The sequence below is a fragment of the Coregonus clupeaformis genome, chromosome 35, assembly GCF_020615455.1.
Source record: "Coregonus clupeaformis isolate EN_2021a chromosome 35, ASM2061545v1, whole genome shotgun sequence".
Classification (NCBI taxonomy): domain Eukaryota; kingdom Metazoa; phylum Chordata; class Actinopteri; order Salmoniformes; family Salmonidae; genus Coregonus; species Coregonus clupeaformis.
In genome coordinates this window covers 16169162-16190648 of record NC_059226.1, presented here as the reverse complement: position 1 = coordinate 16190648, position 21487 = coordinate 16169162, and the positions used below count along the sequence as shown (strand labels likewise).

The following is a 21487-nucleotide window of genomic DNA, read 5'->3' as shown; positions in this document are numbered from 1 at the left end:
TGAACATGTTTGATAAAATAATTGGTAGTGTCCTCTGGCTTCTGTTCAGTGCATGTGGGCCTCTATTGAAGGGGCTTCAATATATCCATAACAAATGACAAGTCATGCTGTGGAAAATGTTACGTACATGCCATTTAAGGCATTACCCTTCAGGGTGCCCTCTACAGTATGCAGAGTAGTTGCCGGTGACGTGGGGTGAATTCCTAATTGTAAACAACCCAATTCCACCACCATAGTGTAGGAACTGTTCTGACTGACACTGGTGCGTTCCATTGTGGGGCATGCCTGATGGGAGGTTTTGGTAGAAATGTCACAGATGTAGGCATTTATTGCGTTGAAAAGGGTAGGTGTTGTCAACTGCAACATTCTTGATTTACCTGACAATACACCAGTCTTCGACGCAGGCCGTTGCCCTATATGCCTGCTAAATTGGTTCCTGTTTGAGTTGGTGCAACTTAGTAGCAGGGGTATTCAACGCTTACCCTGTGAGGTCTGGAGCCTGCTGCTTTTATGTTCTACCTCATACTTAATTGCACCCACCTGCTGTCCAAGGTCTAAATCAGTGTGATGGGGTGGAACTGGAACTGGTCTAGGGTTGCGTTTGAGGGCACTATAGCAATGTTTAAATCCAGAGAACATGGTTCAATGGGAACATCTTGACACAATAGGTCAAAATCATTTTGGCAGAGGCCGTTTATCTACTTTCCCAGTGTCCGAACTCGTGTATAAAATGTTTATTTGTCCAGTATGAAGGAAGTTAGCATTGGCTCAAGAAACGAGTACTACTAGCATGCTGAATATCTGCTAGCAGATACCCATAGACTTCGTCATAGCATGCTAGCAGATACCCATAGACTTCGTCATAGCATGCTAGCAGATACCATAGACATCTAGTCATAGCATGCTAGCAGATACCCATAGACTTCGTCATAGCATGCTAGCAGATACCATAGACATCTAGTCATAGCATGCTAGCAGATACCCATAGACTTTGTCATAGCATGCTAGCAGATACCCATAGACTTTGTCATAGCATTCTAGCAGATACCCATAGACATCCAGTCATAGCATGCTAGCAGATCCCATAGACTTCCAGTCAGAGCGCTAATGCTAGTTAGCATTAACTCACGAAACTACCTCTAACTTCCTTCATACTGGACAGACACAAAAATGGTATCCAGGAGTTCATCTGACTCAGGGGAAGTAGATAAAGGACCTCATTGCCAAAATCCCAAAGTATCCCTTTAATGGTGTAGTCAACGAAACAATGGGCACTGGCTTTTCAATACTGTACTTTTATGCAGTGTAAAAAAAGTAAAGTGAATCATTTATTTTACGTTAATACTTTTCCACAAACATGCTGCAAAATTGCAAGATTCATTACAAATGTTAAATGAAAGTAAACATCTAAATATCTTTCTTCAAATACATATTTTTTTTCTTTTGTATTTGATATACTGTAGCTTAACAAACTTAATGTTCACAGCACATTTACCATGGAAACCAAGGGGGAAAAACTATATACTTGGATGAAGAAAAAAATGTACAGAAAACGCAGGAATCCCTATTTATCCCACAAGTGCCATGCAAAGAAAATGTTTTGACAGTTAATTCAATATAAATCTTTCATTATAGTTGTATCCAAAATATGAGAATACGAGAAAAGAACTGAATTTCTCCATGCTCACAGTTTTTGAAAATCATTTCATTCTTAATAAAAGGTTATGACTTTATCAAATATATATATACATGTATAGCACCAGAATACAAAGACAATATGATGAAGGGGTTTCACATTAGAAACAAGCATACATACCCGTGTTAGTGCAAAGACCAACAGTTATACATAAATTAAGCCCAAGAGGACATGATGTTCACACTGCTGGATGCACATATTTTGGTTTTAACAAACACACCCTCTAGTCTTGTTTCTTTTATATTGATTATTATATTGATGAAATAATGCATTTGAAATCAATTAACATCATGATCAGAATAGTGTAGCCCTATATTGAGTCCATTTGTGCGTTTCTTTTTTTCTTGATTCAAACACCATGAATTCTCGTGTCTAACATTTGTGTTACAAGGACGACGGAAACAAGGTTTGTCGCCTCAAAACAGTCATGCCATATAAATTATTAACATAATGTAATGTATATTTCCACCATTCGGTCTTTGATGCACAGTCTGAAGTTTGATTGAAAGTACAGCTAAAAGCTTTTGATCTCACTGCGTCTCCCAAACCTAATGTAGGGTGAAATTGAGGGGTATTTGCAACAGATACGCCTCTTTACCATATATTTAGCTATTGTGTGCATGTCAAACCTTGTTCATTATTATGACATTTAGGGTGAAATGTAACGTTAGGAGAGAACTGTGATAAGACGTTATTGCTTGACAGTGACCTTTGGCAATCTTTGGCATCACCATGGTCACCTGAGCTGGTTTACACCAGCCAACGCGTAAAATGTCAATTTTAATTGAGACTGTAATACTAGTTTGAGTTTCACTCAGGACCAGACATTGAAACATACAGTAACAACAGTAAGACAATCGACAGAGCTAACATTTAACTGAACACTTTTACAAAAAAAGAAAAAAAGTTCAAAACAAACACCTACACATTATTAAACAGTGACATACAGACGGGTAATCCTACCTCTAGAGCGACAGAATATATGACAAATCCACTTAAAATGGGACCTTGTATAACAATCAGATAGGTCTCTACGTTAGTGAGATGGTTTAACAAGTGACATTTACTTTAAGACTGCTCTTGGACTAACACATTTTGTTAATACTGTTGACCACATCAATATCTGAAGCCTAATTTCAGCATACCAACAGCCAATGACAACACCTTTCTCAATAACCATAACGACGAAGAAGAAGCCTATAATACAATACGCTAAGATTTCCTGAGAGTAAATTGTCAACCTTACTGGTATATAAAGTGAGACAATGGAGTGCAGTCGGTATTTTATATAGTATGTCGATTATAATCCCTATTCCATTTCTCATATGGCACAAAATAAATCACCATATCATGTTTGTAAATTGGCTCTGTTTTATACTGTATGCTTTGTTCATAAATACACATTTAATGCGATATATTTTGTTTTATAAATCAATATTGACATTCATTTAATATCTCCCATTGAAAGGATGGCCTATGAATAAATTGTATGATCATGAGTCGGTGAGTGTGACAATTTAGCCCAGGCCTACCAATCACTTACTAGGAAATATGCACACAGCTGTCAAAGTGATTTAAATTGTCATGAAAATCAACTTTACATGTGGTTTGATCAGAATCGGACTACCTTGCAACAGGAGATTACATGAAAGTTCTAAAAGAGGTAGAGAAAACATAACATTATTTTGAAGATGTTCTTTTACAAAGGCAGTAAATTCTCTATTTAGATAAATGGTTATCATGTTGTTGATGGTAGTGAAGTGATGATAGTGATGATAGTGATGATAGTGATGATAGTGAACAACAGCCCAACTATTACAGTGGTTTGAATATCTACTCTATTTATAGTATCACTCTGAATTATGACATAATTAAACGTAGAATAATGCTATACATTAGATATAGAACATTTCACATAGATCTCAGTATTATTTGACACAAGAGTCAAGGTTTGCATATCATTGTGTAGTAAACTGTGATAGAACTCAATATTACCACAGTGGATGACCTGTTTTTCATAGAGTATAATTTTTTAGATTTGACAAAACTTTGCCTGCAATCAGCTGGCCAAGAGGAGTAATATTTGTAAACATACTTTAAATAAGGCATGGTAAATATAGTGTGAGAAAAGGGTCAACTAGAGATTTGGGAACTCTACCACATTCTCCTTGGTAATGTCCCAGTGATAGCTGTCGGTCATGATTGGCTATCACACAAATGGAACGCAAGATTCAGAGAATGTGGAAGGCTGCTCAAATCTTAGTTGAATGTGTGGAACTGGTATGAAGCTGATGGGTGGTGTTTCTATTTTATATCTGAGTGATTGTTTTATACCAGTAAGGTTTAGTCCATTCAATACCTACATACATACACCCTGTTTTTTTGTTGAAAATCTGATTATATATACTCACAAACATCACAGTTTATCCATCGAAAGATTACCCTACCTCAAGGTAACGAATACGAGAGATGCACAAAAAGATCTCGGATTTGAAAATCGTACAAAAACGTTTTTGTTGAAGTACAAAACACTGAAATGAAACGTAAAGTTCTTGTCGTTCACACACCTCACTTTTTCTTTTCTACGCTCCTCTCCCCATTAGCGCTGTCTGTTTGGAACTAGTCTTTGAGCCACTCTGTCCCAAGTCTCTCTATGGGCACAGCTTGGTGACCTTCCATGTTAATGTTGTGGGGATGTCACACAGGGCCCATTGTCTCTGGTGCTGTGGAGGGAGAGGGAGTGGACTGGCTCCTTCTTGCCCCCAGGCTGGCCCTCTGTTGGTGGGTGGGTGCAGCAGTGCCCCATGGAGGGTCAGGGCTCCTGCTTGATGTAGTAGCTGCCACTGGAGCCGTTGCTCTCCAGGTCGGAGGCTGTGCCCTGCGGGAAGGTGAACTCGTCCGCCTCCTGAACCTCCTCCTTCAGCTGCAGCGTCACCCCTTGGGAAGGGAAAGAGGGACAGTAGAGAAGTAGGAGAGATGGGGAATGAAAATACATTAATTATAAAACTCAGGAGATAAAGGAGAAAATAGGTTGCCTTGTTCAATATGGTTGATGCTGAGATGGGGTAGAGTACTTGGTCTACTACACCATTCTGTTTCAGTAGAGGACATCCCTACCCAACTACCATGCTTAACATGGGTTTCTAATTTGAGTTCAGTTGGCGGGGTGGTTTAGGTTACCTGGCTTTCCATTGGGGCCGAGTTCCTGGGCTGCCGAGGGAGGCTGTTCGGTCCCAGAGGCAGATGCTGGCGTGGGAGGAGATGGGTAGTCTGGCGGGGTCATGTTCTCGTCTCCAGATAGGTTCCTCTGGGGCACTCCACTCAATGCCACCCCCGACAAACTCACTGGCCTCTTACTAATGGGGATCTTCCTCTCTAAATCCAGTCAAAGGTAAAATGGTTAATCAGCTCTGCTGTTGCCTTCTCATGTTTATTTTGCCTTTGCTCTTTTTGACGTGTGACTACTTCAAATCAAATCAAATGTTATTTGTCACATGCGCCGAATACAACAGGTGTAGACCTTACAGTGAAATGCTTAGTTACAAGCCCTTAACCAACAATGCAGTTTTAAGAAAAATAAGTGTTAAGTAAACAATAGATAAGTAAAAAATAAAAGCAGTAAAATAACAATGCAAATAGTCCGGGTAGCCATTTGATTAGCTGTTTAGGAGTCTTATGGCTTACGACCTAGACTTTGCGCTCTGGTACCGCTTGCCGTGCGGTAGCAGTGAGAACAGTCTATGACTAGGGTGGCTGGAGTCTTTGACAATTTTTAGGGCCTTCCTCTGACACCGCCTGGTATAGAGGTCCTGGATGGCAGGAAGCTTGGCCCCAGTGATGTACTGGGCCGTACGCACTACCCTCTGTAGTGCCATGCAGTCGGAGGCCAAGCAGTTGCCATACCAGGCAGTGATGCAACCAGTCAGGATGCTCTCGATGGTGCAGCTGTAGAACCTTTTGAGGATCTGAGGACCCATGCCAAATCTTGTCAGTCTCCTGAGGGGGAATAGGCTTTGTCGTGCCCTATTCACGACTGTCTTGGTGTGTTTGGACAATGATAGTTTGTTAGTGATGTGGACACCAAGGAACTTGAAGCTCTCAACCTGCTCCACTACAGCCCCGTCGATGATAATGGAGGCGTACTCAGTCCTTCTTCGGTTACTTATGTGTTATTAAATCATTAATAAGGTACAATTTAAATATTCAAAACTAGGTAAAAATGTCTTAGAAATTTAAGTTATTCAGGAAAAGCTTGATGTAATGTCTGGCATGACTAACAAAGACTGAATGAACACAAAAACCAAGCATACTATAAAAAGATCTGCACTATGTGCCTACATAATCAAATAATTTGTATTTTATTGCAGTCATTGAAGATTTTTCTTTAGCCTGAGGTCTCATCCTCTAATAACAGCTTCACACTGGTATGAAAATCCATCCGTTGTAGGAGGGTTTTGACTTGGTTTCAATGCTCTGTTTTGGTGTGAATAGAGATGCCCGCAGAGCAAGAACCGTGAAGAGCTGTGGCAAGTGCAGCTTTGCCCTTAAATAGAGAGAGAAAGAGGGAAAGGGGAGGGTGCAGTGGAGGAGGCGGAGGCACAGGGGCAGAAACGAGAGGGGGAGGGTGCATGGGGAGGGGTCTGAGGCACCGGGGCAGAAACGAGAGGGGGAGGGTGCAGGGGGCGGGGTCTGAGGCACAGGGGCAGAAATGAGAGGGGAGAGGCAGAGGATGCAGGGGGAGGGGGCTGAGGCACGGGCGAAACGAGGGGACAGATGACCCACTTTTCTTTTGGCCTTTGTACTGCTGGGATTTCTTCTTCTGTTTTGTCACACTCGGAGGGAGCTCTCTAGAGGCTGAAAAAAAGCACAAACCAGAGAACAACTCATTCATTCATACATTCGTGCAGCACAGCTCGTCTCACCTCATTCAAAAAAAAATTCCTACATTACTAGAATTAGTTTTAGGTTAAAGGTTTGCGTTAAAGTCGCAGTGTTTTGGTTATCTGAAGGTTTCTGTTTGTGTTTTGGTTAAATTAAGTTTGATGTTTTGACTGTCTCTCTTGGTTGTTTTTGTTTTGCATTTGTTTATTGGCAGTTGTTTCAAAGCAGTTCTACCTGTATTGGTAGTTTTGGTAATTTGAGAGATTACAGTCAAGGTCATTTGGGGGATGATGCTTATGAAAAATCTGATTTAGTTTTCCAAAAGGTTGTTTTGGGCTAGACTAGAGCGAGTTCAGACCTTGCACTAAGAAAATGTATCTTGGTCCATCTTTATCTTTGTTAATAAATGCTGAAAAATACCAATAAACAGAATATAAAAAAACTCACGTAGCACAGCTGGTGGCTGTAGCTGGTAGCCAGTCAGTTGACACCAGCCCACAGGGTAGAGGTCAGGTGATTCACAGTCCACCCACTGATCATACTCGTCCTCCCAGCCGTCAAAATGGATGCGCAGCAGTCTATGTACAATACGTGTCACTGTGGCAACACACACCAGCCGGGGCTCCATCAGGTCCACAGCCTCCAGCTTCATGCCAGGGCGGAACCCATGGTTTGGAACCTCCTTCAGAGTCAAGAAAAAGAAAGGAACATTCAGCTGGTGGACTCAGGGAATTTCTCATAACACTACAACTACAAGCAAGCGACATTGTACATTGGTGGGCTACTAGTCTTTCTTAACTTCACTGAACTGAGAGAAATCAAGCAATTTGAGAAAGGCAAAGTGCATAAACAATCAAACTTCAAATAGATGAAATCCAACAGGTGAAAAATGTAAAGGGTTACTTAGACAAGCAAGTAGTTGGTTTAGACAACAAATTCAGTCTAACAACTAACAGACTGAGAACAAAAGTAGAGAGCCAAAATGACCTAACAGGCAAAATAGCTAGCAGACCAAAAGCTGAACAAGGTTACCTTGTTAAAGAGCTTCACCGGAGCTGCCACTGAACCCGTTTCCCTGAGGTAGCCAAACCATCTGAATGGGAGTTTTGTGTACCCTGCAGAAGAGACTTACTTATTGAGGCTACAAGTAACAGCAACTGGCTGGCCAATTTAAATAGCCACTGTGAGGTGAGAATCAGTGGTGTGCACTCCCTTGATACTACAAATAAACTCAAATAGACAATTGTGATGATACTTTTACCAGACAATGTAATGTAATTCAGTGTGTACCACGTGGAGGGGTGAGTTCAATTGTGTTGATTTCACAGAATCCAGCAGGAAAGATAGAGGGAGAGGTGGCGTGATAGCAGAACCAGTCAGAGCCATCAGCCGCCTCGGAACCATCAATTCCGATCATGAGGTATCCATCCGCCAAGACCTGGAAGAAGAGAAGGCAGGCAGAATGTGTACAAATTTGTTACATGTGCAAGTTTGTCTTTATTTTCCTGATTTCTCTGTCAGTCATATTTCTCATCACGATTATAGGGCTTACCTTTCTGACAGTAGCAACACAAATAGCGGATAGATTCAGAGGGTCAATAGCCTCTAGCTTCATGCCATCTTTAAACCACTCCCCGCTCTGGTCAACATCCTTCACCTGAGAGAGATTGTGCCACGTATAAAACAAATGTCAAAGACCACAAAAATATTTGAATCAACTGAGTCAAGTGGCAGATTGAAACATTTATTTGAACTCACCTTCGCAAAAAGCTGTCCTGGGGCATCTACTTGGCCATCAAGTTTCTTTGACACATCTGAAACAATAATATTAAACTTTGTCACACCAAAATAAAGAAAGAATGTCTGTCATTAATGGACAACAATCAAACCCTACAACTCAATATAAATCATACAGAAACAACTCTAATCTTAAAGTGCCTATAAGTGTTTCACCCATGTTGAGATTTTCTGGGTCCTTAAACCCCAAACAAATCTTTACCCTTATGTTTAAGACCCAAGTGCCTAGTCCCGCGTGCCCTCCCCAAAATGTCACTGACCAGATCTCTTGAAGCGGTGTCCGATGCCGCGGGACCAGCCGATGCTGTGTATCAGTGGGCTGTACATGTGGCACCAGAAGTCGTCCGAGCCGTCCTCGCACTCCTCGTAGACGAGCCGAAGCCGACCTCCGATCACCTGCTCTACCAGGGCCACCCGCGTTCGGCACAGGTGAGTCTTATCCACCACCTCCACACGCATCAGCTTCTTAAAGGGGAACTGCATGCTCTGCTGAACCTGGGGAAGGGTGAGGAGTTGAGGATTCTACAGGGTTACTTGACAATTCAGTTAGGCATTATAGAATATGTCACTAGTGTACAATACAATAATACATGCAATGCATGTTTGTCCTGGTAGTGCCATAAGGTTATTAGTGTTGCATTTGTGGACATAATACAAACATATTCTTCTTCTCACATTTATATTTGATGCATATTTGTACTATGAGTGAGGTGTTGGGAGTTTCTTGTGATGTACAGTCGTGGTCAAACGTTTTGAGAAGTATTGGTCTTCACAAAGTTTGCTGCTTCAGTGTTTTTAGATATTTTTGTCAGATGTTACTATGGTATACTGAAGTATAATTACAAGCATTCCATAAGTGTCAAAGGCTTTTATTGACAATTACATTAAGTTTATGCAAAGAGTCAATATTTGCAGTGTTGACCCTTCTTTTTCAAGACCTCTGCAATCCGCCCTGCCATGCTGTCAATTAACTTCTGGGCCACATCCTGACTGATGGCAGCCCATTCTTGCATAATCAATGCTTGGAGTTTGTCAGAATTTGTGGGTTTTTGTTTGTCCACCCACCTCTTGAGGATTGACCACAAGTTCTCAATGGGATTAAGGTCTGGGGAGTTTCCTGGCCATGGACCCAAAATGTCGATGTTTTGTTCCCCGAGCCACTTAGTTATCACTTTTGCCTTATGGCAAGGTGCTCCATCATGCTGGAAAAGGCATTGTTCATCACCAAACTGTTCTTGGATGGTTGGGAGTAGTTGCTCTCGGAGGATGTGTTGGTACCATTCTTTCTTCATAGCTGTGTTCTTAGGCAAAATTGTGAGTGAGCCCACTCCCTTGCCTGAGAAGCAACCCCACACATGAATGGTCTCAGGATGCTTTACTGTTGGCATGACACAGGACTGATGGTAGCGCTGAGCGCTCACCTTGTCTTCTCCGGACAAGCTTTTTTCCGGATGCCCCAAACAATCGGAAAGGGGATTCATCAGAGAAAATGACTTTACCCCAGTCCTCAGCAGTCCAATCCCTGTACCTTTTGCAGAATATCAGTCTGTCCCTGATGTTTTTCCTGGAGAGAAGTGGCTTCCTCGCTGCCCTTCTTGACACCAGGCCATCCTCCAATAGTCTTCGCCTAACTGTGCGTGCAGATGCACTCACACCTGCCTGCTACCATTCCTGAGCAAGCTCTGCACTGGTGGTGCCCCGATCCCGCAGCTGAATCAACTTTAGGAGACGGTCCTAGCGCTTGCTGGACTTTCTTGGGCGCCCTGAAGCCTTCTTCACAACAATTGAACCTTTCTCCTTGAAGTTCTTGATGATCCGATAAATGGTTGATTTAGGTGCAATCTTACTAGCAGCAATATCCTTGCCTGTGAAGCCCTTTTTGTGCAAAGCAATGATGACGCCACGTGTTTCCTTGCAGGTAACCATGGTTAACAGAGGAAGAACAATGATTTCAAGCACCACCCTCCTTTTAAAGCTTCCAGTCTGTTATTCTAACTCAATCAGCATGACAGAGTGATCTCCAGCCTTGTCCTCGATAACACTCTCACCTGTGTTAACGAGAGAATCACTGACATAATGTCAGCTGGTCCTTTTGTGGCAGGGCTGAAATGCAGTGGAAATGTTTTTTGGGGATTAAGTTCATTTTCATGGCAAAAAGGGACTTTGCAATTAATTGCAATTCAACTGATCACTCTTCATAACATTCTAGAGTATATGCAAATTGCCATCATAAAAACTGATTCGTGTCATTCTCAAAACTTTTGACCACGACTGTACAGTTGTAGCTCACCTTTGTGGAGAAATCAATAGGTAGAGTCTTTGCTCCTGTTAGGCATTTCACGAGAAACGCTTTCCAGTTGGTGCACTTGTTCTGAATGGCTAAGGTGAAACAGTCAGACAATGTTTGGCAAAGATTTGAAATTATTCTCTCAAACCGGTCAGAAATTATAAACGACTGAACACTTGCCCCACCACTTGTAGCAAAGCATATATCCTTATCTTGGCAAAACAAAGTGCAGTACTATAATTTGTTTTTATTACCTTTAATAGAACAGACTATGCATGCCGTATACATAACAAAATACAGTACCTTGTTTAAAGAATACTGAGCAGTGATTTGGTAACCTTGAGCGTAATGCATGAAAGGTGCTTTTAAAAATAAAGGCATTATCATTATTAACCTTATGGCCACAAATTCATAGACTCATACTGATCGATGAGCACTGAATTGGTAGCCTTGTGGCCACAAATTTCCTGGCTGTGTTTTCTAAGTGACTCTGTTAAGTCTTACATTTGGGAGGAACCAGGGGCTTTCCTCCTGTTGCACACCAGCCCACCGGGTGGATGTCAGGGACACAGATGTTACACCAGAAATCCCTGCCAGAGTCACCATCAAACCCCTCGTACCGTAGTAGTGCCTTAAAGCCTGCGAAGAGAAACACAGCGGTGCTTTAAGATGAGGAAAACCACTGAAACGTCTTTGTGATTTTCTGATTATCCCCCCCCCGAAATACCTTTAAAAATGAATCATAGGAGTATTGCGGATGAGAGAAGTGTCTATGTTTCCAAGCATTGTGTGTAGGCTACATCTAAGTGTAACATGTCCATGTGTAAACAGAGTTTGATGAAAACGATGAATGCGGAGAAAGTACACCGTCATCTATGAATCCAACCAGGTGCATTTTAGAGTGAAGAGGATTCTCTGGGGCTGCTTTGTTACCTGCTAATTTGATAACTCCTGCTATCCAGTACACCTTAATTGGAAGGCCGCTGTCTGTATTGGGCACCTCTACCCTCACCCCTTCTGCAAGGTCACCCCAAGAAGTTCCCATGGGAACCTAAGGCAGAGAAGACAACACTCGGGATCACACGTTGAACATAGAGAATGACATCATCACATCATGACAATACAAATATATCCCCTCAAAAAGGACTGCTATTAATTTCAACAACCAAACATCATGGCAAGCTAATATTCTTCATTGTCACCTATCCTGACAATTAGTGCACCTTCAACAATGTAAAAAACAACAAAAAATATGTTTTATTTTCACATACACCAGACAGGTGTAGTGAAATGTTGTGTTTTACAGGGTCAGCCATAGTAGTATGGTGCCCCTTGAGCAAATTAGGTTTAAGTGCCTTGCCCAAGAACACAGACAGATTTTTCACCTTGTCGGCTAGGGTATTCGAACCAGTGACCTTTCGGTTACTGGCCCAACGGTCTAACCGCTACACTACTTGCCACCCCAGAGTTCCCCCCAGAGACAGAATGACACCGTATTTCCAAAACATCCAGAAGAGCTATTGTGGTGAAAAATGACCTTTGATGGGTCAATAGGGATGAGGTATATTCTAACATACTTGCTCTGTTGAGTTTCGTTGTACTGGAGCATAAAAAGTCTTACAAATCAACACATTCTAATTTCTAGAAGAATCTACTTCTTTATTACAAACAAGAAAGGCCCAAGCTGAAATTCAATGACTTCGTATTTATTGTAATATTAGTCCCTTAATAAGTACTCATCATGGGAGGCAACCAATAGATGCTTGCATCATTTATCCACTGAGTGTGATCTCTACTTTAAAAGTATAATGTTAGTTAAGATATACCATATTGGCTGTGTCTACATGTTCTGACTTCCATACACTGTCACTTTTCATCAGCAACCCTTTGGAGTGTGTGAGCTGAGCATTGCTTACATGTTTGAAACAGCCGACAGGTGCCCCGTTAATGTCGCCGGTGCCTATGTAGCGTCCCCAATCAAAGCCTTTCACAGGAATCACTGCAACCACCACAGGTATCGTCAATCAATGACTATCTTATTATCATCACCTTCTTTATTTACAGTGAGAAAGATATAATCTCAATCTAGTCCTAGAAGAATCATATTTGAAGACTATTGCACCTATACTGTAGTAATTTGTAATGGTTGTCATTTGTAATTGGTAATAAATGCATTTTCACGTGTCATGGACTTTTACATGGAACTTACCGGTTTTTGACTTGACTTGATTCTGTTGGTTGGCTTGGTACTGGGCATAGGCAGCCAACTTTGCCATGAGAGGCTGCTTCTGTAATACTTTAGCCTTTTTCGTTGGTGGTTTACCCTTTGAAAATAATAATAAAATAATGAATACTGAGAGAGATGGAAGAAGAATCATACAAGCCAGGCAGGTTACCATTGTCCCAGGTTTATTCGACAAAAGCAATGTTGCAAAAGAAATCATTGCAACGTCTGTAATGGAAATGGCAGATATAGGATACATTTTCTAAAGATCAATAACATTTTTATCAGTTCACTTATTGTGACAAATTATGATGGAAACTGCGTTTTTCGAATAAATGATTGCCAAATAATTTTGAAGGTAAAAGGGGCATATTATCATTACGTAGCCATTGCTTGCAAAATAAAAACTATAGAAATAGTGTTTTCTTTGCAGGACAAGGATTGTCCTGACTTTCAAGAATGCCTGAACTGCTTCGCCTTGCTTTTCTGGTTGGCTGGATGCAAGTTTCACCATGGCACGGACCGTTGAAATACGTTGGAACATGAGAATTATTAGAATATGGCAAATATTAGTAAATTATTGCAGTATATCCATGCTGGCTTTCGCGGGCTACCTGAGACATTAAACACATAGGTGGGAGGGCATCCAGGCTGTCAGCAATTTATTAGTGCGCAATTTGCCTAAATGGTTAATGGAAACACTTTAACCACGTAAAAAAAAATAATCTTCAAATTTGGGGTGTGACATCATTACGTCCAACTGTTTTTATCGACAAGATAGTTAAATGGAAACGCACTGTAGCAGGCAATTGTCGCATCTATTTTCTATACAAACGTTCTAAATGTCACCAACAAAAAAATCATTAGCCCAGTTAATGGAAACATAGCTAATTATAGAACACAGAGGATGATACACAGAGGAAGGAACTTAAATTAAATAAATACAACCTGTTTTCACACCTTTTCAATGTCAATTCAACTTAAAAATTGTGGTTATAGAGGAACATACCATTTTTATTTTATTTATTTAACCTTTATTTAACTAGGCAAGTCAGTTAAGAACAAATTCTTATTTACAATGACGGCCTACACCGGCCAAACCCGGACGACGCTGGGCCAATTGTGCACAGCCCTATGGGACTCCCAATCACGGCCGATTGTGATACAGCCTGGAATCGAACCAGGGGGTCTGTAGTGACGCCTCAAGCACTGAGATGCAGTGCCTTAGACCGCTGCGCCACTCGGGAGCCCAAGCACAATAGAAGTAGACTTAGTGTAGTCTGCTGTTACCTGCAGTCTGGCCAGTATGCTGGCTTTTTTAGAGTTGGATGAGTAGCTCCTTGAGCAGGATACACTGCAGAAGCGCTTGGTTTTGGAGTAGAAAGCATCTCTCACTCCCACCATCCCACACATCTCACAGGTGGCTGAGGAGAGTGAAACACACACACACAGACACACACAGACACACACCGAGGTGTGAGTACTGTTCAGTCAAAGAGATGGCCATATAATAGAATGCTAAAATCTCAGTTCAACCCTGTAATAACACCATCAGCGGTTATGTTCAATAGGCAGAGGCAGCCACTGTATTACTGACCCATTCCTGCCTTCCCATCGGGGTAGGTGTAGACCTGGCCGTTGGTCTTGATGATGGGCAGGCTAGCAGGGAGGGAGGGCACCTCTTCATCACTGTCCTCGGAGCTGGAGCTACTGCTGGAGTCCTCACTGCAGCTGTCATAGCCATCAAACATCCCAAACGAGTCCCGCCTCTTCCTTTCTGAACGAACAGTCCGTTCAGCCTGTAGGAGAGAGAGGATTGTGTCAGCTAGAGCTAGCACAATGCAGTCAAATTTACCCGCACGCCACTACAGGTGGTTGCTTCGCATGATAACCTACTGCTGATCATTTTTCTGATAACTGCAAAGCAATCACTGCATCCATAAACCTTTTTAGATAAGCCTACATAAGAGGTTCAAGAGAATATGTAGGCTATATGCAACACGGACAGAATTCAGATGAAGGTGACTTTGAAAGTATAACATGTCAATTCAATAGCTACATACCAATTAATTAATCTATTAATAGCACTGCATTGAACCAACATGGAAATTGCTCAGAGCTCAACATGTTAACCAATTATAACCGTAACACCCACCACCACATATCTAGTGGTAGCTCACCTACAATTCTCACACTAAAATAAGTCTATGTTCTCATTTATCAAAACAGCGACATATTGTGACAAGCTACAGTACATGCCAAACGCTTTGCACTGCAGTAACAGATAGCTAATGTCATCGGTGGCGCACCGCCCCCTTTCTATTCAGAACCTCTGTTGCCAAAGCACAACATTGAAATGACAGCTGCACGCGCTGGCTCATGACCTGATATCCCAGGAATTAAAGTCGGCAAGACACCCCAATACAGCACCAAAAATCACTGCAGTGCGGTCTATTTAACATGACGGGCCTGCCTTCTTGCAATTATTTGCTAGCCAGCTAACGTAACGTTAACGGTAGCTGCTGGATCTTGCACCGTTATACAAGCGGACAAGCTGCCATAGAAGGTTGGAGGGTTGTTGAAGAAGCAGCACACAGCTTGCCAACAACAACGGTTAGCTTTATAAAACAATTGAAAGGCAGGCAATGCTGGGAATAAAGCTGCCTGTCTTATTTTCTGCAGCTACAGTAACTAGCTGGCACTACTACTGCCTAGCTAGCTAAACTAGCTGCTGCAGTTTGACAACCACAACAAAGAGGAAATAGGATTACACCAGATATTTACACAGAACACAATAATAGCGCTCACCAAATCTCTTGCGTTTTCCATCAGCCCTTCATGCAGAGCGTTTTCTATTTTCTCTTGATACAGTGGCGAGACAGTGAAGAGAGGAAAGTTAATGGTAACCTAATATGCAAAAATTAACTCCACTAGCTAGCTAGCTAGCTAGCATAGCATATAAACAAAATGATAATATTTCAAACGCGCAGGCGCAGAGTATACCCCGGTCAAGAAATTATTCTTCATCTGTTAAGCATGCAGGTTTAGCCAAGTAATAGTACTTTACCGCCATCTACTGTACTGTATGCATCAAAGTAAATACACTAGATGGATGTGCACACCTGCTCGACGAACATCTCATTCGAAAATCATGGGTATTAATATGGAGTTGGTCCCCTCTTTGCTGCTATAACAGTCTCCACTCTTCTGGGAAGGCTTTCCACTAGATGTTGGAACACTGCTGCAGGGACTTGCTTCCATTCAGCTACAAGAGCATTATTGAGGTCGGGCACTGATTTTGGGCGATTAGGCTTGGCTCGCAGTTGGCGTTCCAATTCATCCCAAAGGTGTTCGATGGGGTTGAGGTCAGCGCTCTGTGCAGGCCAGTCAAGTTCTTCCACACCGACCCCGACAAACTATTTCTGTATGGACCTCGCTTTGTGCACGGGGGCATTGTCATGCTGAAACAGGAAAGGGCCTTCCCCAAACTGTTGCCACAAAGTTGGAAGCACAGAATTGTCTAGAATGTCATTGTATGCTGTAGCGTTAAGATTTCCCTTCACTGGAACTAAGGGGCCTAGGCCAAACCATGAAAAACGGCCCCAGACCATTATTCCTCCTCCACCAAACTTTACAGTTGGCACTATGCATTGGGGCAGGTAGCGTCCTCCTGGCATCCGCCAAACCCAGATTAGTCTGTCGGACTGACAGATGTTGAAGTGTGATTCATCACTCCAGAAAACGCGTTTCCACTGCTCCAGAGTCCAATGGCGGCAAGCTTTACACCACTCCAGCCAACACTTGGCATTGCGCATGGTGATCTTAGGCTTGTGTGTAGCTGCTCGGCCATGGAAACCCATTTCATGAAGCTCCCGATGAACAGTTCTTGTGCTGACGTTGCTTCCAGAGGCCGTTTGGAACTCGGTAGTGAGTGTTGCAACCAAGGACAGACAATTTTTACGTGCTACGTGCTTCAGCACTCAGCAGTCCCTTTCTGTGAGCTTGTGTGGCCTACCACTTCTCGGCTGAGCCGTTGTTGCTCCTAGACGTTTCCACTTCACAATAACAGCACTTATAGTTGACTGGGGCAGCTCTAGCAGGGCAGAAATTTGACGAACTGACTTGTTGGAAAGGTGGCATTTTATGATGGTGCCACGTTGAAAGTCACTGAGCTCTTCAGTACGGGCCATTCTACTGACAATGTTTGTCTATGGAGATTGCATGGCTGTGTGCTCAATTTTATACACCTGTCAGCAACGGGTGTGGCTGAAATAGCCGAATCCACTAATTTGAAGGGGTGTCCACATACTTTTGTATTTCTAGTGTGGGTATGTACCAGTATGGACATTTTGGTCATTATATGAAATGCAATATATTTCTGAATGATTACCCTGTGTACCCTATAAATCGATTCATAAAGAAATAAGGCACAGATTGGGAGAGGGGTATTAAAAAGTTGAAGACTCTAAAAATCCCTTTGAGCACGGTCAAGAATTAGGCAGAGGATGGTCTATCATCCTAGACACAGTAGATCAGGCCAGCATCACTGAGGTGCATGGCTCAACACCCAGTGGCCAAAACATTCCAAACCTTCCATTGAGTTTGCAACAGAGTAGTGAAGTAATAAAGAAGTGCCTGATGTAGCAAATAACTGGCAAACCTATAGGCCTATCTAACCAAGTCTGGAACCTACATGGCCTTGAACATCTTCTACCCCCAAGCCATAAAACTACTAAATAGTTAGCTACATAGTTAGTCCAGATAGCTATTGGTTATCTAGATTGACCCTTTTTGCAACTCTTTTGACTCATCACATACGCTGCTGTTACTTTTTTATTATCTATCCTGTTGCCTAGTCACGTTATCCCTACCTATATGTACATATCTACCCCAATTACCTTGTACCCCTGCACATCAACTCGGTACTAATACCCTGTGTATATAGCCAAGTTATTGTTACTGGTGTATTTATAATTTTTCTATTATTTCTCTTTTGTCTCTCTGCATTGTTGGGAAGGGCCCGTAAGTAAGCATTTCACTGTTAGTCTACACTTGTTGTTTACGAAGCATGTGAAAAAATTACATTTGATTTGAATCCATTTGGCATGGTCACCCATCAATATTTGAAGACCCACGTTTCTGCTGGTCATTCCAAAATAGTGTCTGCAGCCTCCTGATTTAGGCACTATTTACTTAAGGGAGGAGTGTGTTCTAGTGGAGATGTCTGATCTATGCATGAGTATATAATATATGAGTTCTGTTTTTGTCTAATTCATCATGACAACGACAGAGCAGAAAAAGACTGGCACCCTGGCTATGGTATGTGAGCATAGCTGCAGTGAAAATGCACCTCTTCCTGGGAGAGAATAGGCCTTGTGTTGATTGCCTTGCAGCAATACAGCTGTTTATTAAAAAACTTAGATTGTCTCTTGAATTTGCACATTATTTTTTGTATCAAATGTTTTTTTTTTCAGGACTTAATAAAAATGTGAGAAAACAGGTGACATGAGTAAATTGTTCTGTTAATTCACAATTCGATTTTGGCCCTGCAGAAATTAAGTTGTGCACCAATGTCAATCCAGATTTCTATAGGGGTATGGTGTAAATAATCAAGGTGTAATAAAAAGGTGTACTAATAATATTAACAAATATTTGGCTGAGTGAGACCCTACATATAAGCCTGCTATAGCCTCCTCATTATGACCTGATCACAGGTAAGGGATGCGTTGATTTCTGTCTTTCTCACATTGTTTGATTGTTCCAGTAGCCATGTGAATTAACCCACTGGGCACAGACGTCAATTCAATGTCTATTCCACATTGGTTCAACGTAATTTAATTGAAATGACTTGGAAACAATGTTGATTCAACCAGTGTGTGCCCAGTGGGAAGAGACTACACAGTATTAATCCTGGCAACGCAAGACTATACAGTTGAAGTCGGAAGTTTACATACACCTTAGCCAAATACATTTAAACTCAGTTTTTCACAATTCCTGACATTTAATCCTAGTAAAAATTCCCTGTCTTAGGTCAGTTAGGATAACCACTTTATTTTAAGAATATGAAATGTCAGAATAATAGTAGAGAGAATGATTTATTTCAGCTTTTATTTCTTTCATCACATTCCCAGTGGGTCAGATGTTTACATACACTCAATTAGTATTTGGTAGCATTGCCTTTAAATTGTTTAACTTGGGTCAAACATTTCAGGTAGCCTTCCACAAGCTTCCCACAATAAGTTGGGTGAATTTTGGCCCATTCCTCTTGATAGAGCTGGTGTAACTGAGTCAGGTTTGTAGGCCTCCTTGCTCGCAAATGCTTTTTCAGTTCTGCCCACACATTTTCTATAGGATTGAGGTCAGGGCTTTGTGATGGCCACTCCAATACCTTGACTTTGTTGTCCTTAAGCCATTTTGCCACTACTTTGGAAGTATGCTTGGGGTCATTGTCCATTTGGAAGACCCATTTGCGACCAAGCTTTAACTTCCTGACTGATGTCTTGAGATGTTGCTTCAATATATCCACATAATTTTCCTTCCTCATGATGCCATCTATTTTGTGAAGTGCACCAGTCCCTCCTGCAGCAAAGCACCCCCACAGCATGATGCTGCCACTCCCGTGCTTCACGGTTGGGATGGTGTTCTTTGGCTTGCAAGCCACCCCCTTTTTCCTCCAAACATAACGATGGTCATTATGGCCGAACAGTTCTATTTTTGTTTCATCAGACCATTTCTCCAAAAAGTACGATCTTTGTCCCCATGTGCAGTTGCAAACCGTAGTCTGGCTTTTTTATGGAGGTTATGGAGCAGTGGCTTCTTCCTTGCTTTGCGGCCTTTCAGGGTATGTCGATATAGAACTTGTTTTACTGTGGATATAGATACTTTTGTACCTGTTTCCTCCAGCATCTTCACAAGGTCCTTTGCTGTTGTTCTGGGATTGATTTGCACTCTTTGCACCAAAGTACGTTCATCTCTAGGAGACAGAACGCGTCTACTTCCTAAGTGGTATGATGGCTGCGTGGTCCCATGGTGTTTATAATTGCGTACTATTGTTTGTACAGATGAACGTGGAACCTTCAGGCGTTTGGAAATTGCTCCCAAGGATGAACCATACTTGTTGAGGTCTACAATTTTTTTTCTGAGGTCTTGGCTGATTTCTTTTGATTTTCCCATGATTTCAAGCAAAGAGGCACTGAGTTTGAAGGTAGGCCTTGAAATACATCCACAGGTACACACCTACAATTGACTCAAATGATTAGCCTATCAGAAGCTTTTAAAGCCATGACATCCTTTTCTGGAATTTTCCAAGCTGTTTAAAGGCACAGTCAACTTAGTGTATGTAAACTTCTGACCCACTGGAATTGTGATACATTGAATTATAAGTGAAATAATCTGTCTGTAAACAATTGTTGGAAAAATTACTTGTGTCATGCACAAATTAGATGTCCTAACTGACTTGCCAAAACTATAGTTTGTTAACATGAAATTTGTGGAGTGGTTGAAAAACGAGTTTTAATGACTCCAACTTAAGTGTATGTAAACATCCGATTTCAACTGTATAGCTGTATTCCTCCTGATTCACATTATTCTGCACACAGAAAATGTGTGCTCAGTTAGTAGAGCATGGCGCTTGCAACGCCAGGATTGTGGGTTCGATTCCCACGGGGGGCCAGTATGAAAAATGTATGCACTCACTAACTGTAAGTCGCTCTGGATAAGATACTGTGAAATGATACATTTATCCCCTTGTATGTTATACCAGTGGCCCAAATTTGGCCATAACACATGGGTCATCATATTAGGTTGCAATTCAAAATGAAACATTCCCAATTATTCAAATGTAAAGCTTTACATGTTAGGTAATTGCCCCATTGTTTTATGTCTGATAGCCTCTACATTTACAATGGAACTCATGGGTGTGTTTAATGGGATGTGGAGCTTTATGGTGCAGGACAATGGTGTCATTAGGCCTGGGATTCTGGGGCTACAGCCCTGAATGTTTTTGGTCCAGCCATAAACCTTTTGATGGTCTAAGATTTTGACAACTGCAGACTGTATGTCTGATATGAGTTCCCATAATGGTGCATCACTTACATACTAAGTGGTAAAAACTGAGCACACGCTCTAAAAATTAGGGGTTCAACAAGGGTTCTTCTAAGATCCTCAAAGTTCTTTGAAGAACGTTATGGTTCTTGGCACTGAAAATTGCCCTCAAAAAGGTTCTTCCAAGAACCCCATAGGAGGTGGGGTTCATTGAGGAACCTCATTAGTTGTTTGGGGTTCTTGCGGGAACCTAACTGCCCAACTGAAACATTTGGATTTGAATTTGAAAGGACAGCAGGTGCAGGCACTTAACTGAAACATGTAAAGATCTCCTCAATTTAAGGTAAGGTTTGTCCCTTGTATGATCTAAATTTATATTATTTTATGATGATACCATCTAGCTTTTCATATTTGTGCAAATCTTTCTAAAACAGAAAATTGATACAATTCAATGGATATCAATAAACAAAGAGGTAAGAATATGTATGCTATAAGAATATGTTGAAGGCTAGCTGTATCGGGTGCAGATGACTGAACTGCTCACTTTTGTGTCTGTGTC

General features: G+C 41.7%; 1 protein-coding gene across 2 annotated transcripts; it reads right to left on the bottom strand.

Annotated features, from left to right (window-relative positions):
* Nucleotides 1-1105: 1105 nt before the first annotated feature.
* On the bottom strand, nt 1106-15851 carry LOC121569479 (MBT domain-containing protein 1). 2 transcript variants are annotated; one of them, XM_041880460.1, is made up of 17 exons: nt 15694-15851; nt 14483-14684; nt 14176-14309; nt 12871-12985; nt 12578-12660; nt 11595-11712; nt 11166-11300; nt 10665-10753; nt 8635-8869; nt 8336-8391; nt 8130-8234; nt 7868-8015; nt 7610-7692; nt 7025-7259; nt 6479-6550; nt 4877-5071; nt 1106-4633 (listed from the first exon to the last, which is right to left on the bottom strand). In XM_041880460.1, exons 1-17 carry the CDS (start codon nt 15712-15714, stop codon nt 4509-4511), a joined length of 2151 nt encoding a protein of 716 aa, XP_041736394.1. In that variant the 5' UTR covers nt 15715-15851; the 3' UTR covers nt 1106-4508. The 2 variants fall into 2 exon arrangements, with proteins under 2 accessions (XP_041736394.1, XP_041736395.1); XM_041880461.2 differs by lacking the exon at nt 15694-15851 and adding an exon at nt 15066-15152.
* Nucleotides 15852-21487: the final 5636 nt, after the last annotated feature.

Coding starts and splice junctions, on each gene's coding strand:
- LOC121569479 (XM_041880460.1), bottom strand. CDS start 15,714: ATGGAAAACGCAAGAGATTTG. Junction 8,392..8,634: donor ACACCGCTTCAAGAGATCTG/GTCAGTGACATT, acceptor TTATTGTTTCAG/ATGTGTCAAAGAAACTTGAT. Junction 8,235..8,335: donor CAGGACAGCTTTTTGCGAAG/GTGAGTTCAAAT, acceptor AATCTCTCTCAG/GTGAAGGATGTTGACCAGAG.